The sequence below is a fragment of the Peromyscus californicus genome, unplaced genomic scaffold (assembly GCF_007827085.1).
Source record: "Peromyscus californicus insignis strain IS unplaced genomic scaffold, ASM782708v3 Scaffold_16__1_contigs__length_79575227, whole genome shotgun sequence".
NCBI lineage: Eukaryota > Metazoa > Chordata > Mammalia > Rodentia > Cricetidae > Peromyscus > Peromyscus californicus.
Genome location: NW_026294458.1, coordinates 9,062,748 through 9,084,536, shown reverse-complemented (window position 1 = coordinate 9,084,536; position 21,789 = coordinate 9,062,748). Strand labels below are relative to the sequence as shown.

The 21,789-nt window shown below is 38.7% G+C and overlaps 1 protein-coding gene across 1 annotated transcript in view; it reads right to left on the bottom strand.

Annotated features, from left to right (window-relative positions):
* LOC128111853 (immunoglobulin lambda-1 light chain-like) overlaps nt 1-21,174 on the bottom strand; it is a 65,815-nt gene extending 44,641 nt beyond the window's left edge. Inside the window, exons 1-2 of the mRNA XM_052740299.1 lie at nt 21,129-21,174; nt 20,723-21,021 (exon numbers count right to left, since the gene is read on the bottom strand). Coding sequence (XP_052596259.1) covers nt 20,723-21,021; nt 21,129-21,171 — 342 coding nt within the window. The 5' untranslated portion in view covers nt 21,172-21,174. The remainder of the gene's footprint in view (nt 1-20,722; nt 21,022-21,128) is intronic.
* Between the last annotated feature and the right edge of the window lie 615 nt (nt 21,175-21,789).

Genomic DNA, 21,789 nt, shown 5'->3' with positions numbered 1-21,789 from the left:
TGGAAGAGTCTAAGAACATGAACTTCCTTCACTTTTTAACTGGCCCCAAAGTCCTTTTCACCTGAAAAAGTTCAGTGCAGGGAGTTGAGCCTTACTCTGTGTCTCCTTCACACACTCCAACATCCTGTGGCTAGCAGAGAGAACTAGTAACCTTGATATGTGAGAAAGCAGATAGGATCTGCTCCTATAACAACATAGTGGTGAAATTCACCCTTCTCTAATATGTGCATGTATTTGTACATACATTTGTATGCATATATTTGTATCGCAAATAAGGGTCACATAACAGTGTAACTTCAGGACACAGGCAGAAACCTGGGCTGAGTGAGGAGGGCTAACCCAGGAAATTCTCAGGCATAGTACAGAAGTTCAATATAATATATACTGTTATAAGAAATTTTTAAAAAATCATAAATGAGCTCTGCATTTGCAGCTTTCTCTTTCTCTCCCAGATAGTTCTTCCCACATCCCCTTTTCCAAACTCTTGATCACTACTTTATTATTGTTACATGTATAAACATTTATACACTTATTTGTGTATGTGTACATGTAAGTATGTATAGAGAGATAACCTCCTGAATTAATTTAACTGTACTCATATGCCAGGTATTAATGTTTATTTTGAGTATCACAGTTTATCTTTCATTTTGTTTTGTTTTGTTTTTGAAGCAGGGTTTCCCTGTGTGCCCTGGCTGACCTGGAATTTTCTCTGTAAACCAGGCTGGTCTTGAACTCAGAGATTCACCTGCCTCTGCCTCCCAAGTGCTGGGATTAAAGGCATGTGCCAGTACAGTCATTACCTGTAGATATCTATAATAGTCAATTCTCCATTAGATTCTGAATGCTGTAATAGAAGGCATAAAATGCCATGCCTTGTTTATCACATTATATTAATTGTTTAATATTTTCTGTTCAAACAATGGAAACAGTGGGTAAAATTAAGTCATTTTCAAGCAACAGAGAGGTCTGAAAAAATGTTGACAGCATCTTTAATACACTGGCCATTTATGTGTTTAAGAAGCAAGAAAGCACTAACCTACTCAGCAAGAGTAGCAGGGTTGTTAGAGGTGAAATCTGGTGTTTGTGTCACCAATACTCAGGCTTTGCTGATGTCACAATCATTTTTATCATCCATTATCACAATTTTTATTGCTGTTGTTATTTGATCACACACTCTTCCCATCTCCTGCTAGAGGACTTCAAATCTAGCATGAAAACCAATGTGATGAAACTGGAGAAGCCTGTTCCTTCAGAACTGGAGGTGCTGGTCACCAGTGCATAGACACACTCACTACTGAGTCTCTCTCCTCACGTTTCCATGGGAAAAGGCAGGAGGTTCTAAGAGCAGAGGGAGCCATCAAGACTCCACCAGCTTTGTCTAAAATAAATAGACTATTTAATTCCTTATGTAATGTATGCTCCAAAATTCATTTTCCTAGGAGCAGTATAACCCTCTTTGTGTTACAACAGGTAACAATGAAAATTTGAGTTTTTCACAAAAATGAGGACACAATTTTTCACAAAAATTGGATTCAAGTCTGAGGTTTCTAGGACACAGCATGACCAGGATGAGTGCTTTGTAACTCACCATCATCCACATCATGGCCTCGCCATCACCAGGATAACAGTTCAGCATTCAGATAATGGTGTCCTTGTATATGGTCCCATGTGGAACCTGGATCACCAGTGAGGGAAACAAAGTTGAGCAGTGTTATCCTTGAGCCTGATGGTTCTCTGTGCATTGTTTCTGCACCCTCTTTCCTGAGCAGCAGAGGATGTGTCACACAATCACCTCTGCAGTACAAAGTGAGTTTTAAGGGGATGGCAGGTTGGAAGGTTCAGGACACTGGAGGGATCCTTGTCAGGGTCCCACCCAAACAACATTACCAACTGCAATAATCTCAAAGCAAATTCCAGCCTTATAGTCTTTCAATCACTGTGCAGGTGGCAAAGCCTTAGCAGGTCTTCTATAAGTGATCAAAAGTAAGAGGTGACTGTGAGTGTGCAGACCATGCTGAACACACCCCAGTTTGTGTCCACAGCTGGGTGCTCCTCCCTGTTCTTTGTCATCCACCCAACAATACATGGCCCTGACATTAGTTAACTATTCTGAAGTGGGTAGAGCTATATTTGACTCCACAGAAGCCAAGGGGCTCCAACCCAGAGAACAGTGGTCAAGGTGTTGCTTATTTCAAACTCATTCCCAATCTCCCATGCTCCCTCAGAAGGAGAGAGAGGCCTCTGTCTTTCTCACTCCTCCCTCACAGCATCTTGTTAAATATAAGATTTCTATGTTCATATCTTGAAGTTTCTGGGATTCAATACAATGACTCTTCAATAGGCAGGGCATCGTTATGATGTATTTATTTACAATAAACTTATTTTGTAGTAAATCTAAAAATACAGTTTTTGCATGAAGAAACATCCAAAAATCGATTTTCGATTTCTGTGTTGAGTCTCTTCACTAACGACTGCGTTGACAGTCCTATGAAATGTAGATCTGCTGTGGGATGTTCTGTATGGCAAATGTGTTGCTCTGATTGGTTAGTAAATAAAGCACTGATTGGCCAGTAGTCAGGCAGAAAGTATAGGTGGGACAAGGAGGAGAATAAAGCTGGGAAGTGGAAGGCTGAGTCAGAGAGACACTGCCAGCCGCCATGATGAGAAACAGCATGTGAAGATGCCGGTAGGTCACGAGCCACGTGGCAAGGTATAGATTTATAGAAATGGATTAATTTAAGCTGTAAGAAAAGTTAGCAAGAAGCCTGCCACGGCCACACAGTTTGTAACCAATATAAGTCTCTATGTTTACTTGGTTGGGTCTGACGGCTGTGGGACTGGCGTGTGTCAGAGATTTGTCCTGACTGTGGGCCAGGCAGGAAAACTCTAGCTACAAGCTGTGAAAACAGAAGAATGAATGAATCAACGGCTCAAAACAATTCATCATTATTATAACTGGTATTTAAATATTCATTTCCCTCAGTCATCTACAAATTCCTGTAACAAATAGGAAGTGTCAGTACCAACTGGGTTACAAATACTTGGTAGACTTGTGGGAGGATTGGGCATATGAAGTCAGGTGTGGCCAGGAGGAGCTTCCTACATGACTTCAGGGTTCCTCGTCTAATGCTTGGTACTTCTAGATCCTCCTGGGAGAACTGATTGACTATCTCAAAAGAATGTAAAAGGGTCTCCTGGGACTTAAGGTCAATAGATTGTCACTAGAGTACCCTTAGTTATTCCTGGCAGCCTCTTTCATTCTTTTCTTCTAGCCCTTCTTTACCCCTTGGTGACATGACTGGCCCACAGAACCTTCATCTACCAGGGACACACAGATATCACATTACGCTGGAAGTCAGGGAGGAGAGCGCTACCCTCTTTCCCATCCTTTATTCCACTCTCTCCAGACTAACTCTTAGTCTCACTACAGCCTGCCGATGTGAGCCCCTCCTCCTGGATCACCTCAATCCATATGAGACTCAGCCTACTAGTGTGGATCCAGCGGTCCCTAGTTATATCCAGGTGCCTGTCTCAGTCTATTTTTCTAGTTCATTTGTGTTCTTGTTAATTTCTGCTGAACTCAAGAGTAACTCTCCTCCCTGCACCAAAAAGCCAGGAGGCGAGTTATTCTTGAGCTCAGCAGAAATTAACAAGGACACAAATGAACTAGAAATATAGACTGGGGCGGATTGTGGGGGAAGGTTAGGAGGTGGGAGGAGGGAGGACAGGGGAATCCGTGGCTGATACATAAAACAACTAGACAATTTCTTATATAAAATAAAAAAAAAAGAGTAACTATCAGGGAACCCTAATCCAACACATTAGGCTGGGAATCAGGGGCCCTACAGCTGCCACACTTGCCCAGGACTTAGAGTAGGCAATAGCAACAAAGAACAGAATACCCACCCAACAAAGATAAGACCAAATATCTATACCCAGAAACACTTTAATCATAATTCAAGATGCACAGATCCAAGCACAGAAACACAAAGATGAGCAACCAAGAGAATATGATTCCTTCAAAATCCAGGATTTCTATTGTGTCAGAGCCTGAAAAATCAATTTAGGTAAAGCACAAGAGAAGAAACTTCTAATTTTGACTATGTACAAGAACCCTGTGAGGATATGAATCAATGCCCTAATGAAGACTATGAAAACACGAACAGTTGAATAAAATAATGAAAACAGCTTGAGACATGAAAGCAGACTTTAACAAAGAAATAAAATTATTAATAAAAATCCAAACTGAAATAAAATTAGAAATTAAAAATTCAAGATGTGAAACAAAACCCTAAGAGTTAAGCCTCCCAATAGATTAAAAGGAAAGGAAGACAAATTTTCAGATCTTGAAAAAGTAGCTAAAAGAAATAAATAGCTCAGCCAAAGAAATGGTTAAATAAAATATAATATTTGGACATAAAACATCCAGTATATTTTGGAGACTCTGAAAAAAAAAAAACTAAGAATAATAGAAAAGAAAACCAGGCTAAAGGAACTGAAAATACCTTTTAATTTTTTTCAAACAATTTATTTTCATTGTATTTCCCCCTTTCCTTAACTCCTCCCAATCCTTACCATATGCCTACCTACGCAAATTAACGTTCTTCTCCTATCTACACATCTACCTATCTACCTACCTTTCTGTTGCTATCTCTCAAAAAAAAAAATTAAAAAGAAATCATAAAAACAGAAGAACAAAAGATCAATAAGACAAAAATGACAAAGTGAAACAAAAATCTCAACAAACATACAAAAATCTATGGAGTGCATTTTCTGTGTGAGAAATAATCCTAGCCAGGGGTGTGCCCTGGAGTGTGGTTGATATATCCTATGATACCTGTTGACACAAACAGATTTCCATCAAACAGACTTTTGTTTTCTACTAACTTCTTTGTTAGGGATGGGATTCTTTTTCCACCCCAGCCCCTCAATGCTAGGACCCTGTCTGCCTCTAACCTGTGCAGGCCTTGTGTGAGCCTTCACAGTATCTGTGACTTCATAGGTACATCAGTTGTATTATAGCTTGAAGACACAATTTGCCTGGCGTCATCCACCACCTCTGGCTCTTGCAATCTTTCTTTGTCTTCTGAGCCTTGAGAGGAAGGGGATGAATGCTTCAAAGTCTCTCACTCTCAGCATGTTGTGCATCTGTAGGTCTCCATACTGATTCCCATCTACTGCAAGTAGAAGTTTCTCTGATGAAGCTTGAATGAAGCACAGATCAATGGGAATAGCAATATGCCATTAGGAGTTAATTGATTGCAGTTTTCTTTCAGAAAAATAATAATGTTAAAATGTCTATTATATATCAAAATTTATAAGATTTATATATCTATATAAAAGTATATAGATATATAAACTTTTGTTATGATATTAACGGTCATATGGAACTAACTAATTATAGAAAAAAGGCTTTAATTAGCTGTCTATACATGTTTTTGTGCTTGAGTCTCTATCAGTTTTCTACAGGGAATCACAATCAGGCCTAACATTGAATTTGAAGTCTCCAGAAAGATTATGGGGCCCCACAACAACGATCCCATGTAAACAATAATAATACCACTAAGTTGACAAACATCACCCACAGATCAGCTTTGTACTACAAATTGCTCAGAACAATTTCAAGATGGCTAGCTGAGATTATCCAGTTTCACAGACTAATTGAACAAGGACTTGAGATAAGCCCTGAACTTTGACATTATGCAGAGACTGAACAACAAATGATATAGCTACATTTCCTAGAATTTGACAATTAACCCAAAATTTTTCTTTTCAGAATAAAGATACCTTCACCCACAACCAGCAGGAAGCAATTTTAAGAAAAAGATGCCCACATTCCAAAAGAGGTGGTGTGGGGCGGGTGGTTTTTGGTCTTTCAGTGGGTTTGGGGTTTGGGATAATTTTCATTGTTTAGGAGGGTTGGTTATAAGTTGTTGTTGTTGTTAATTGTTAGGAAAAGGGCTCAACAAAGAAGATTAGATTTAAGGTTCTTATTTGAAAAAAAGATATATAGCAATGATAGAATAGAGGGTAGATTATTGAAACTACTCTGAAAAGAAAAGACAGGACATAGATACAATATAGATAAAAAGGTAGATTATTGAATCTACTTTTAAAAGACAATTACTATCTATAAATACTTTACATTGGATTAGATTTTTATATATTGTATACAAATTATATCTATTGAGATTGAGATTGTTAAAAAATGTTGTATGTATAAAATAAATAAATAAAAAGAGATGAAGCCACCCACAAGCTGAGAAGAATGGACAGCTGAATTCCAAAACCATCAGCAATTTCCAAAATTTAAAATCCTGAATTATGACAGGACACTGGTGGAATTCAGGTTTATCTGGTACATGGACTACTCGCACCGAATGTGAGGTCGAACTGTAGGCCTTGTGTACATTCTACTTCACAAATGAGTCTGTCAGGTATGCTAAGCCTATAAGCTGAAGATGATGCCCCAACATTGTGGAGAAACCTCGGGTGACTGTCCAGGCAGCTGGCGGTTTCTGTCAACTCACATTTTTTTTTTCGTAAGCTGTTTGCTTGTACTTCCTGTTTTTTAGGTAATATTATTTCCTTCTTGGGTCTCTGAGGGAGTTGAAGATTAGATAGTTATAGTTATAGTTAGTTGAAGATTAGATAGTTATAGTTATAGTTTTCCTCGTTAAGAATTTCAGAAAAGAAACTCACTAAAGAGGTGTAAGTGTATATACATTTGAAAGACATTATAAGATAGTTCTCTGTTAGTAATATAAGCTAGGATAGAAAATTATTCAGGTACATTACTTACCAAAATAGGATAGATATTGGAATATTTTCTCTGAGTTTGTCAAATGAAAATGGACTAGACATTGTTGAGGTATTTATTGCTTGTATATATTGTATATAGTTATTGTACTTAATGTATATAGTTTTTCTTATATTAGTTATAACTTTTTCCTTTTTTCTTTTTATTAGAATAAAAAGGGAAAATGTGGTGATACTTCATTTGTGCTGAAATGTGATATTTTATTTGTATGTTAATAAAGTTTGCCTGGAGATCAAAGGTCAGCAAGCCATAAATAGAAGTTAGGTGGTAGTAGCCCATGCCCTTAACCCGATCATGTGGCAAGCAGAGTCTCTGTGTGGTCAAGGACGCAGTCAAGCGTGGTGACATGAGCCTTTAATCCCAGTACCAACCATAGAGACCTGGAGGTCTGTATAGACAGGCAGTGATGAGGAAGTCATGTGGCTGGGCTTAGAGCCAATGAGAAGGCAGAACAGGAAGGCAATAAAAGTTCAGTTTAGATAGGAAAAAGCTCTCTCTGTGGAAGCTACTGTGTGGTGGTAAATTAAGGCTAGTTGTGGCTATTTGCTCTGATCTCTTTGGCTATTGCCTCTGTAGTTGGCTCTGTGTTTCTTATTTAATAAGACTATTTAGAAATTCATCTACAGTCTATGACATATATAGTTTTAAGTTCTCAGTCACTTTAGCACCATCAGTTATGGGTTCCCACTCAGGGAGTGGGCCTTATATCCAATCAGAGTGGTGGTTGTTGTTTTTTTCATAACATTGGTGCCACATTATGCCAGGATATCCTGCACAAAGGTGAACTTTTTAGATTCCAGGACTTATACCTGGGAGGTATTGATGGTTATATTTTCCCTTAGATAGTGTAAAGAGTACCTTGCAACACTACGAATGCAAGTGAGTAAGGATGAAGCTTCTAGTTAAACATCATCTCAATTTCTACATGTTTGATGACACTGGAAACTGTTGTCATCAGAATAGGACTTGTCAGGTTGTAGACAGCAACCCACAGCCTTAACACTATTTTGTGATGTTTGGGGGTTCTATGGGACCCCTTTTCCCAATTCTATTAGTTTTTCTTCCCCATACCCCTCCCTCAACCTTTTATCCCATCCCTTCCCCATTTAATCTTTCTATTCCAGTTTCCCCTTTTACTCCCCACAACACTATATGCTATTTCCTCTTCTTGGGATATCGTCTCTTCCCTGCTCTCATATCAGGTACCTAAATTCTCTGGCTACTCAGATTGTATCATACAGATTGGAAAGTTAAAAGTAATCATCCAAATATAAGAGAAAATAGAGTATTTGTCTTGTTGGATCTGTGTTACCTCACTCAGGAATGATTTTCTCTAGCTCTCTCAATTTACCTGAGCATTTCATACTTTTCTTTTTTCTTAAGAGCTGAATAATAACCACTGTGTAAATGTACTGCATTTTTATTATCTATTCATCAGTTGCTAGAAATATAGGCTGTTTCTAACTGCTGGCTATTATGACTAGATCAGTAACGAACCTGGGTTCATTACTAGGATGTAGAGTCCTTGGGAATATACCTAAGAGTTGTATAGCTAGATCTTGAGGAAGATCAATTCCAGCTTGCTGGGGAACCACTACACTGATTTCCATAAGGGCTGTTTCTGTTTGCACTCCCATCAGCAATAAATAAATGTTCCTCTTTTTTCACATCTTCTCCATCATGTGCTTTCATTTGCTTTTTTGACATTTTCAGTCTGAGAGAGATAAGATGAAACTTTAAAGTAATTTTGATTTGCATTTCCCTGATGACAAAAGATGTTAGACATTTCTTTAAGTGTTTGTTAGTCAATTATTTCATCTTTTAAGAACACTCTGCTTATTCTGTACCTATTTTAATTGAATTATTTATTTTCATGTTATTGGGTTTTGTGGTTCCTTTTTTAATTAAAAATAATTCTAAATACATTCTAATTACTATTCCTCCTCCCCCAACTAGACTCTCTCTAGTTTGCACCCACTCAAAATATCCCTTCTTTCTTTTTCTCAATAGAAAGCAAATGGGTATATAATAATAATAATAATAATAATAATAGTAATAGTAATAATAATAATATAAAATAAAAAAACATAATAGCACAAAACAAAAAGAAAAAACACAAGATGCTGATACATATACATTTCACATACAGAAAATTCATAGAAACAATAACATGCAAGCAAAAGATGTCTTATGAAAAACATTACCCAGACAAAGCATTATAAGACAAAAGATTCCTAAAATATCATTAAGATAGCTTTGTGTTGACCATCTAATGCTGGACATGGAGCCTTGCCTTAAGTGTGGTCTGTATACTCGGTGAGACTCCATTTAAGAAAACTAACTTTTCCTTTGCAAACACTAAATTGGACATAACTTTTGGCTTAGGAATGGGGGTTTGTGTTTACTTCCCTTTTGGCACTGGAACCCCCCATGGCAGAGACCTATGCAGGCCCTGTACATGCTGCCACAATCCCTGTGGGTTCATATGTCCATCAGTCTTGTTGTATCTAGAAGGCCTTGTTTCCTTGGTGTCTTTCATTCCAATTGAATCTTGACATCTTTCTACCTCTTCTTCCACAGAGTTCCCTGAGTTTTGAGTGGTATGATTGTAAATGTGGGCACATGCCATTGGGACTGAGTGTTCCAAGATCTTTTATTTTGTGCACATTGTTCAGTTATCAAAATCTATATTTGTTCCCATCTAATGAAAGAGGAAGCTTTGCTGATTATGGCTGAGTAAGACACTGATATGAATATCAGTGTATGAGTATAGTAGATTGTCACAGGGTCAATTGTTTAGGGTCATTTGCAGGAATCAGTCCTTAAGCAGAACAATATTATTTGGTTTACTACTAAGTTTCTGGCCTATGTAGTCTCTGGTTCTAGGCCACCTAGGTAGTATTAGGCCAGGGTTCCATCTGCTGTAGTGGGCGGGCCTTAAATCCAGTAAGATACTGATTGATTAATCATATATTTTTGTGCCACTATTTCACCAGTGTATCTTGAAGTCAGAACATGATTGTAGATTGCTGGATTGGTGTTTAGATTGCAATTATAATAGTGTTCATAGTATCTCCTAGTGTCAGGAACACTGGACAGTAGGCATGAAGGCTCCAGGTAGGTACCGGCTTATCTTCTTCATGCTCAGTGATTTATGTAGGTGTTTTCTTCAGTAACAGGGTCATCAGTTTGTAGAGAGCAACGAAGAGCCTTGGCAATAGCCTGGGTTGTTTGCAGAACAATATAAGAGCTATTTAAGGAGTAAATGGAAACCTAATACAGTAGAAGCTTCTTAAAAATATACATATATGAAAGAAATCTAAATGGAATCACCAAATAGTGGTGAATCACCAAATGATTGGAGACAGAAAGCCCCAACTAGCCATATTCCCACCAATTGAAACTGCCTGTGCTGGCAATGGGTTACATTTAATTGAGTTGTTGGCCAAATGGGCCCCATGGTAGCCCCAAGCAACCCACATTATTACCAAGACTATTGGTTACTCTCCCCAAACTGATGGTAAGTCCCCATTGTTGAGGATAACATCTACATAACTCTCTGAACATGGAGAAGTTGAGTTTTTGCCTACCAAAAGCCTTCACCTCTAATGACTTGTGCCCTGCTACTGGAAAGTACTCTGCACACTATCAAAGGAGAAAGCTAAATACCAACCCAGCCACAACACTTCAATCTACACTAGTCATCTGCCTGCAAAATACAATGTTGTAATAGTGACACAAAAGTTCTTGGAGTAACCAACCCTTATTTGATTGGAATATCCTACTCCATAAGATAGAACCCATGTCTGACACTGCTTGGGGAGCCAAGAACCTGAGACCAGATAGGCCAAGGACATAGGAGAAAACTAAACATTAGTGTTCTAATAAAAGAATGTAACAACAAACTGTCCCCTAATAACATTCTGCTGTACTTATAAATCAATGTCTTACTTAGCCATCATCAGTGAAGCTTCCTCCTGCAGTAGAGGGGAACAAATGCAGAGACTCACAACTGGAAATGTACATAAATGGGGAGATCTTGAAACACTAGTCATATGTGCAATGTCTCCATCAAATCCATCCCTTCATGGCTCAGATAATTCTGTGGAAGAGGAGGATAAAATATTGTAAGAGACAGTGATAGTAAAAGACACCAAAGAAGCAAGATTTTCTAGATAAAATAGGAATGACCTCTATATGAAGTCACGGAGATTGTTGCATCATAAACAGGGCCTGCACAGGTCAGAGCCAGATGGAGTTAGCACTGAGAGTGAAGTAGAAACAAGTCCTCATCCCTAATGCAGAAGTTATCTCTAATTTATAACCTCTAGCAAAGAAAAGGTTTCATCCAACAAGTTTCCCTGCATATACACTTAAGGGCAGGCCCGATGTCCAGAAATAGATGGCCAACACAAAACAAACTCAATGGTATTTTGGGATGATTTTTGTCAGATAATTCTTTCTTTGTTCTTTTTTTAAAATCCTAAAGTTCTTTATCTTATTTACTAATATTTCCGATTTTTATTTTTTAGAAGGTCTTTGGGTCTGTATGTATTTTCATATTTTTGGCTCTTTTTTTCTGTGTGTTTTCCTTGTACCCACTGAACCTATTTAAATTTGAAAAATCTCTTGCATGGATTTATAACATATAATTTTTATTATTATTTTAGAATATTTTAATTACTTGTTTGGGAATTTCAGGTGATGTATTTTGATGATTTTCAGAAAAGTACAGAAGTTTCAACGTGATTACCCCAACCCTCCACACCCCCAAATTTTCTCCTTCTTTCTCTCTCTCAAACTCTTTGAGTCCTGCTTGCCCAACTCCTACAATGTGGCAACTACCTTGGGACATGGCATGGTCACTATAACAAAGATCACACCATTAAATCAAACTGACTATGATTTTTCCCAAAAGGTATCAAATGTCAACAGATCCTCAGCTAAGGTTAGGAAAATATGTCCACCTCTCCATTTATGCTAGAATTTTGTCTGGCTTGATCTTTCACACGTTTTGTGCTACTCTTACAATGTCTGTGAGTTCATATGTACATCTGCCCCATTGTGCTCAGAAAACAGTTTCCTTGAAACAGTCTACCTTCTCTATCTATCTCTTATAATCTTTTGGCCTCAGTTTTCAAGAAGATCCCTGGGTATTGAGGGGAAGAGGTATGAATCAGATGTCTTCCCCACTTAGGCTGAGAATTCAAAAAAATGTCTTATTCTCTACACATTAATACTTTGTTGGTTTCTGTATTGATTGATGTCTACTTCAAGAAGAAACTTCTCTAATGAGTGCTGAGCAAGGTACTGATCTGTGGGTAGAGAAATAAATCATTAAGACTCATTTTAATTATGTGCCCATTTAGCAGATTAATAATAAGCTTTCTTCACAGGTAGGATATAAGTATGGCCATAAAATAAATGTGAGAATTTAATTTTTACATAAAGAACAATCACTAAGTAGATTTCATATTGTTCTGTTCAGTCTTCATTCAAAATAAATTTTCCAGTTCTGTGTAATTTAGACTCTTTAACAAGCTCTAAAGTAAATGAATGAATGAATGACCAAAGCCAGTCATCATTATTAAAATTTGTATTTAAATGTTCAGTTTGTACACTCATCTCTGTAGATCATTCTCGTAACAAGAAGGAACTGTCATTGTTTGAGATACAAACACTCTGTAGCCTTGTGAGAGGTTTGGGAATGTGAAGTCATCATGTGGGGCCAGGAGGGGCTTCTAAAATAATTTCAATGTTTCTCATCTAAGGCTTGGTACTTCTAGGTCCTCCACAGAGATCTGACTGAGTGTTTCCAAGAATGTTAGATGGTCTGCTGAGGCCTAAGCTCAATACCTTGGCATCAGGGTCCTCTTAGGCATTCTTGGTCACCTCTTTCTGTCTTTTCTTCCAGGCCATCCCTAATCCTCTGTGACTTCACTGGCTCACAGAACCTTTGTCTATCAGGGACCACAGTTGCCATGCTAGGCTGGAATTCAGGGAGGATACCTTTACCCTACTTTCCATCCTCCATTCCATTCTCTCAAGGCTTGCACTTAGTCCTACTGCAACCTGCCTATTAAGACCCTTTTGCCAGGCCACCAGCACCACATTAAGACTCAAATTTTGGATTGGACAAAGGGAACCCATAGTTATAGCCAGATGCCTCTTTCAGCCTGTTCTTCTAGCCCCTCTCCATTTCTTTGTGAGTTTCCCCTGACCCAAAGAACAATGAGCTAATAGGAAACCCTAAGCCAACAAACTTGCTGGGACTCACACACCCCACAGCTGCCACATTTGCTTAGTACTAAGAGTGGGCAATAGCAACCAAAGAACTGAACACCCCGCCAACAAAGATGGGACCAGATATCTACACCAAGAGACACTTTAGTCACCATAACTTCAGATGTCAGATCCAAGAGTAAAAACACAAACATGAGCCAGGCGGTGGTGGCGCACGCCTTTAATCCCAGCACTCGGGAGGCAGAGCCAGGCGGATCTCTGTGAGTTCGAGGCCAGCCTGGTCTCCAAAGCGAGTTCCAGGAAAGGCGCAAAGCTACACAGAGAAACCCTGTCTCGAAAAACCAAAAAAAAAAAAAAAAAAAAAACACAAACATGAACAACTAGGACAATATGCTTCCTACAGACGCAGGATTACTATTGTGTCTGGGCCTAAAATAATAATTTAGCTGAAGCACAAGGCAAGGACTTGAAACTATCAATTGTGACTATGTCCAAAGACCCAAATAAATGGTTTAAAGGAGACTATAACAACACACAGTTGAATAAAAATAATTAAAACAATTCCAGGCATGAAAGTAGACTTTAAAAAAGAAATAGAATTACTAATAAAAACCCAAACTGAAATGAAATTGGAAGTTAGAAACTCAGGATGGAGAAAGCTGAGGAATGAGGTAGAATTTTGTGACAGAGGAATAAAGTAAACATACAAAGAGCATGGTGTATGTGGATTCTTTCCCAGAAAACAATTCTTGCCATTTGTAGTTTCTCTTCTGGGCCCCTGGGAAGAATATTATTAAGGCTGGTTCTCCTTGGCCATGAGACTCTGTCTACCATCTCCAGGTGATAGATATGATCTATTTGCAATCTTCTACATGTTGACATCCAGTTATGCCTGCACCAATTGTTGAAAATGCTTTCTTTTTTATTGTAAAGTTTTGCTTCTTTATCAAAAATCAGGTGTTCATAGGTGTGTGCATTAATGTCAGGATCTTCAATTTGATTCCATTGGTCCACATGTCAGTTTTTATACCAATACCAAGCTGTTTTTATTACTATAGCTCTATAGGAGAGCTTCAAGTCAGGGATGGTGATGCCTCCACAAGTTACTTTATTGTAAAGGATTGTTTTAGATATTCCAGGTTTTCTGGTTTTCTGTATGAAGTTTATTATTATTCTTACCAGGCCTGTGAAGAATTGTGTTGGGATTTTGATGGGGATTACATCTGTAGATTGCTTTTGGTAAGTTTGCCATTTTTATTATGTTGGTTCTACTTATCCATGAGCATGGAAGATCTTTCCATTTTCTGATATCTTCTTCAATTTCTTTCTTTAAGGACTGAAAGTTCTCGTCATACAGGTGTTTCACTTGTTTGGTTAGAGTTTCCCCAAGGTATTTTATATTATTTGTGGCTTTTGTAAAGGATGATATTTCTCTAATTTATTTTTTAGCCTGTTTATCATTTGTGTATTAGGAGGGCTACTGATTTTTTTTAGTTAATCTTGTATCCTGCCACATTACTGCAGATGTTTACAGTTGTAGGAGTTGCCTGGTAGTTGCCATAAGTTTTTGGGGTCACTTATGTAGTTTATTATATCATCTGCAAATAGTGAAAGTTTGACTTCTTCCTTTCCAATTTGTATCCCCTTGATCTCCTTCTGTTGAAAGACTTTATTATTTTTATATTATTTATTTTTTATGACAGCTTATACCCACTTTTTGTTGTGTTTGTTTAAAGGTTTTCTCCATATAGATCACTGTACTGAATGCCTGTAGGCTTCTCTGACTGCATGAGCCAAGCCTTAATGCTGACACAAAGCTCCTCAGATGGTGCTGACTTGTTCAATTCCACAGGCAGTGAGCAGGAGCTGCAACTCTGTATGCCATGGCCTGGCTGAGAGACCGTGGGACCAGGAAGCTGTGTCTGGGCCCACGTTTCTGTATTTGGAATTTTTAAAGCCTTTCTCAGGTTCAGTATGGAAATAATGTGCCTCAATTTGGGTATCAAAAATGCTGAGTTTTTTTTTCTGTCCCACAACACAGCTCCCAAATATTGCAATGGAAACTTATTAATTGTGAAAACCTGTCCCACTAGCTCTTATAACTTCAATTATCCTACTTTTTTAACATACATTTTAATATGTGGCTTTTCACCTTTCTTGCATTCTGTATGTCTGAATCCCTCTACATCTCCTTGGCAACTCTTCTATGCTTCAATTATCTCATCCTGCTTCTTTTCTCTGCCTTGAAGTCATGCCTATATATCCTGACTAGCTATTGGCCATCTACCTTTTTATTACACCAATCAGAGCAAACACCTTGGCTCAATGTATACATATCTCATAGCATTTCAAATTCATCAAAGGAAAAAAATTCATCAAGATGAAGCCTCAATTCTAAGCATCTATGCCTCAACTAAAAGGGCATCCACATTTGTAAGAGAAATGTTACTAGTGCTTAAATCACACATCAAATCCCACACATTAATAGTGGGAGATTTCAGCATCCCACTCTCAACAAAGGGCAGGTCTTCCAGAGAGAAAATAAACAGAGAAAAAACATGTTATGACTCAAATTGACCTAACAGATATCTATAGTACATTTCACCCAAAATATACCTTCACCCAAGAATATACCTTCTTCTCAGCACCTAGTGTTACCTTCTGGAAATTGACCATATACTTGATCACATAACAAATTTCAACACATACAAAAAATGGGAATAATCCCCTGTATCTTACCAGATCACCATGGGATAAAGTTGGACTTCAACCACAACCCAAACGACAAAACAATTCTCAACTGAATTAACAGTGGGCCAAGAAGGAAAGAATAAAAGAAAGAAATTAAAGGCTTCCTAGAATTTAATGAAAATGAAAGTACAATATACCCAAAGTTATGAGACACAATGAAATCAGTGCTAAGAGGAAAGTTGATAGACCTGAGTGCCTGCATAAATAAGTTGTAGAAGTCCCATACTAGTGACTTAACAGCACATCTGAAAGCTCTAGAACAAAAAGAAGCCAGCAAACCTAAGAGGAGTAGATGGCAGAAAATAATCAAACCACGGGCTGAAATCAATAAAATGGAAACAAATTTCTAAACCATCTTATTAAATAAGAAACACAGAGTCAAATATAGGGGTGAAAGCCTTAGTGATCAGGGAAATAGTGAGAGCCACCAGCTAACCTTAACTCACCATGCTGCCGTAGCTTCCCAAGAGAGCTACTTCCTGTCTACCCAGGCTTTTATTGCCTTGCTGTTCTGCCCCCTCATTGGCTCTTAGCTCAGTTACCTCACTTCCTTGTCACTGCCTGTCTATATAGACCTCCAGGTCTCTATGGTTGGTACTGGGATTAAAGGCATGTGTCACCATGCTTGGCTGTTCCCTAGTGTGTCCTTGAACACGGAGAGACTCTGCCAGCCATGTGATCAGATTAAGGACCTGTGCTACCACTGCCTGACTTTTGTTTATGGCTTGCTAGTCCTCTGATCTCCAGGAAAACTTTATTTATTAACATGCAAATAAAATATCACCACAGTCATACTTCAAAAACCTGTACTCCACAAATTTGGAAAATGTAAAAGAAGTGGACAAATTTCTTGATAGGTACTATATACAAAAACTAAAACAAGACCAGATTAAACAATTTACATAGACCTATAACCCCCTAAGGAAATAGAAGCCGCCATTAAAAGTCTCTCAACCAAACAAAACCCAGGTCAGATGGTTTCAGCATAGAATTATACCAGGCTTTCAAAGAAGAGCTAATATCAATACTCCTCAAATTATTCCATATAATAGAAATAGAAAGAATAGTGCCAAATTCTTTTTATGAGGCCAAAGTCACCCTGGTACAAAAACCACACAAAGACTCAACAAAGAAAGAAAACTATAGACCTATTTCCCTCATGAACTTTGATGCAAAAAATTCTCAATACATGTTGGCAAACTCAATCTAAGAGCATATCAAAAAGATCATCCAACGTGATCAAGTAGACTTCATCTCAGAGATAAAGGGATAGTTCAACATACAAAAAAAATCTATCAGTGTAATCCACCATATAAACAAACTGAAAGAAAAAAGCCACATGATCATCTCAATAGATGCTGAAAAAGTGTTTGTCAAAATCCAGCAAGTCTTTATGATAAAGGTCTTAGAGAGATCAGGGATATAGTGAACACACCTATACGTAATAAAAGCAATATACAGCAAGCAGATTTCAACATCAAATTAAACAAAGGAAAACTCAAAACAATTCCACTAAAATCAGGAGCAAGACAAGACTGTCTGCAAGGGGACTCCAACAGCTGATAAACACCTTCTATGGCATGGCTCAATATAAGATTAAATCAAAAAAATCATTAGCCCTCGAATATACAAATGATAAAGGGTATGAGAAAGGAATGAAGAAAAAACACCCTTCACTGTGGCTAGAAATAACATCAAATATCTTGGGGGTAACTCTAACTAAGCAAGTTTAAGACCTGTATAACAAGAACTTGAAGTTTTTGAAGAAAGAAATTGGAGAAGATGGAAAGATCTCCCATCTCATGGATTGGTAAGATTAACATAGTAAAAATGACCATCTTACCAAAAGCAATCTACAGATTCAATGCAATTACGGTCAAAATTCCAACACAATTCTTTACAAACCTTGAAAGAATAATACTCAATTTCATATGGAAAAATGAAACAAAACAACAACAAAAATCCAGGATAGCTAAAACAGTCCTGAACAATAAAGGAACTTTCAGAAGTATCACCATTTCTGATTTTGAGCTGTACTTCAGAGCTATAATAATAAAAAAAAGCATGCTATTGGCATAAAAACAAGCAGATGGATCAATGGAATTGAGTCAAAGACCCTGACATAAATCCACACACCTATGATCACCTGATTTTTGAAGAAGAAGCCAAAATTATGATGGAAAAAAGAGAGAATCTTTAACAAATGGAGCTGGCATAACTAGATGTGGTCATGTTGAAGAATGCAAATAGATCCATATCTATCACCCTGCATAAAACTCAAAGTCCAGTGGATCAAAGACCTCAGTATAAATACAGTTACACTGAAACTAATAGAAAAGAAATTGGGAAGTTGCCTTGAATTCATTAACACAGGAGCCAACTTCCTGAATAGAACATCAATAGCACAGACACCAGTAGATTGACTAGTATATTATTCATAAATGGGACCACACAAAATTGAAAAGGTTCTTAAACCAAAGGACACTGTCAATGAAACAAAACAGCAGCCTACAGAATGAGAAAAGATCTTCTTCAACCCCACATCTGACAGAGGGCTGATCTCCAAAATATATAAAGAACTCAAGAAACTAGACATAAAAAAACCCAAATAATCAAATTTAAAAATGGGGTACAGATCTAAATAGAGAATTCTCAGGAGAATAATCTCAAATAGCCAAGAGACACTTAAAGAATTGTCCAATATCCTTAGCCATCAAGGAAATGCAAATCAAAACGACTCTGAGATTCTATCTTACACCTGTCAGAATGACTAAGATCTTAAAAAAAAAAACTAATGACAGCTTATGCTGGAGAGGATGTGGAGCAAGGGGATTACTCCTCTACTGCTGGTAGGACTGCAAACTTGTACAGCCACTCTGATAATCAATATGGTGGTTTCTCAAAAAAATGACATGAGGAAATTTGCAGGCAAATGGGTGGAACTAGAAAAAAATCAAACTGAGTGAGGTAGTCTAGATCCAGAAAGACAAACATAGTATGTACTTACTCATGAGTGGATATTAGCTGTAAAGTAAAGGAAAAACATGCTACAATCCACAGTCCCACAGAGGCTAGGTAACAAGGAGGTTACAAACAGGAATGTATGGATTTCTCTGGGGAGGGGAAATAGAAGAGATCTCCTGGGTAAACTGGGGCAGACAGTGATGGGAACACTAAGGTTAGGGCTGGGGTAGGATAAAAAGCGTGAGTAGTGAAAGAAATGTCTTGATGCAGGGGGGAGGACATTTTATGGTCAGGGTAGAAACCTGGTGCAAGGGAAACTCCCAGGAATCTAAAAGTGGAGACAGTGGAGTGGGTGCCTGAACTGGCCATCTCCTGTAATCAGATTGGTGACTATCCTAATTGTCACTGGAGAACCTTTGTCCAGTAACTAATGCTGTGGATGATTGTTTGATAAATAAAACACTGATTGGCCAGTAGCCAGGCAGGAAGTATAGGCGGGACTAACAGATTGGAAAAAGAAAAGGACAAGAAGGCAGGGAGGGGAGACACCAGCTACGGTCCAGGAAGTATCATGTAGAGGCAACAGCTAAAGCCACGGAACACGTGGGGACATATAGATTAACAAAATTGGGCTTAGTATAAGAGTAAGAGCTAAACAATGGTATGCCTGAGCTAATGGCCGAGCAGTTTAAATAATATAAGAGTCGGTATGTTTATTTTATAAGTGGGCTCCGGAACTGGTGGGGGTTTGCGGGAGCTGGAGAGAAACTCTCCAACTACAAACTAATGGAAGTAGATACAGAGTTCCACAGCTCAGCACTTCCCCTAGTTCTGAGAATCCTGTTGAAGAGAGTGAGAGAGGAGTATAGGAGCCACGAGGACCAGGGTTATCACAAGGGAACCTGCAGAGACAGCTAACCTGGGCTCATAGTTGCTCACAGACATTGGACTGATCACTAAGAAGCCTGACAAGACTGACCTAGGCCCTCTATATATGTGTGACAGTAATATGGTTTTGTCTACTTGTGTGATTCCTAGCACTGGGAGGAGGACTTGTCCCTGATGCTTTGGCAGGCTTTTGGGAACCTATTACTCATACTGGATTACCTTACCAAGCCTTAATATGAGAGGAGGAGCTTAGTCCTATCTCAGCTTGATATGTCATGCTTTATTGACACCCATGGGAGGACTGTCCCTTTCTGAACAAAAGCAGAGGAGGTGTGGGTTCACTGGAGGTGGGGTAGGTGAGGGGATGGAAGGAAAGAAGGAAAGGGAAACTGTGGTTGGGGTGTAAAATAAATGTATAAATTTAATCAATAAAAATTTTTCAAAAAAGAATTTTGGAAGACATGGTGGTTACTTTGTCCTTCCTTCAAAGTCTCTGAGTAAACTTATGTAAAGAGGGTATTGCAGGAAGGACATGGAAGTCATATACATCAAGGGCAATGCTCAGACCGGTAACTATTTTCCATTTATCTTTTTTGCTGCCAATAGGGGGCTCCAACAACAGGGTCACCTTAAATGTTCTTACACTGTGCTTCTTGGGAACTTGCTGTAGTGAAAAAAATTTAGAGCATAAGACAAGAAAGCCATCTTATGAAAAACATATTCCTATGAACTTTGGTGAGTAATTATGAGAACCTTAGATCCACTTCTCCAGTTTATAAGGAAAATATTTTCATCTCCTCAGCTGTACAGTTTTAACTTTTACATGGTCATTACTACTACAGAGCTGTGCACTCTATACAATCCCCACTTTCCCCAGGAGTTTGGGAGCAATTGCTAAACCTATGATCTGTCCCCAGTAACTGTAGTAGCTAAGAACTTCAGAGGTTCCTTCTCAAAATCATAGTCCAATCTTGGTAGCAAGAGAGCATAGTAGTTCCTGCCCTGCTTCCTCATTTATCTGGGTCAATGTGTTCACCCAAATTGTCCACTAATGGTATAATCTGCACCACAGATGTAGTCAGCTTCATCTTCAGGCTGCATGTTGGAGATGCTTAAATAGCGATGAGCACCAGAGCTGGAGCCAGAGAAGCGGTCAGGGATCCCATTCCCCTTGCCGTGGCTTCCATCACTCTTAAGATACATCACGTACTTAGGAGCCTTGTCTGGATGTTGCTGATACCAATGAATGATGTAGCTGCTGTATTCACTACTCAAGGTGCAGGTGAGTTTGACTGAGGCTCCCAGGGAGGCAGAGGCAGAGGGTGACTGAGTCAGCACAGGCTGGGAGAAAGACCCTGAAAACAGAGAAACACATTATGTCCATGCTGAGAGAAGAGAGGAGAATCTATCTGCTGTCAGATGGTTTCCCTGAACTGGGATCAGGGTGCAGATGACTCCTGACCTGTACAATGAAGGAGGAAGAGGAGGAGAGGAGTCCAGGCCATGGTGCAAACACCACTGAGCTCTGCTGAGACAGACATGGTGCAGGTCTCTCTAAACCTTTAACAATTCTCAGAGAACTGACAGGGCCTTCATGCAAATTTTTCTTAGTCAACCAAATCCCTTCTTAGGAGTGTGTGCCATCAAGAGCCTGGGTATCACTTCCTGCCTGAGGCTGCCCAAGGGACCACATTATCCCCAGCTGCTGGGTCTGTTGAGTCCTGAGCAGACACAGAGACAGATGTTTGTGTTGTCAGCTGAGAGTCTCCAGACTCTTCCGTGTCTCCTACAGACCCCACTGAGCAGGTTCAGGTCTGTTATGTCTGTGACAATGAGACTTCCCCTAAGGCTGTGTCCATTAAACACTTTCTCATCAAGGACAGAAGGACTTGCCTCCTCTTGGCACAGTATATAGACTTGAATTTATGAGGAACTCTTTATCCAGGGGCTTCTTCAATACAGACTGAGGACACAGATAATATCCTCCATGAGCTCCTTCTCAGATTGTACAAGAAGCCACACCCCTCCAAGGTTCCTCAGCAGATTGACCCATAGAGACTTACTGGTGAATATTGGTGACTATGAGGATAAATATTATAGTGTCAGACTCATTTAATGCATTA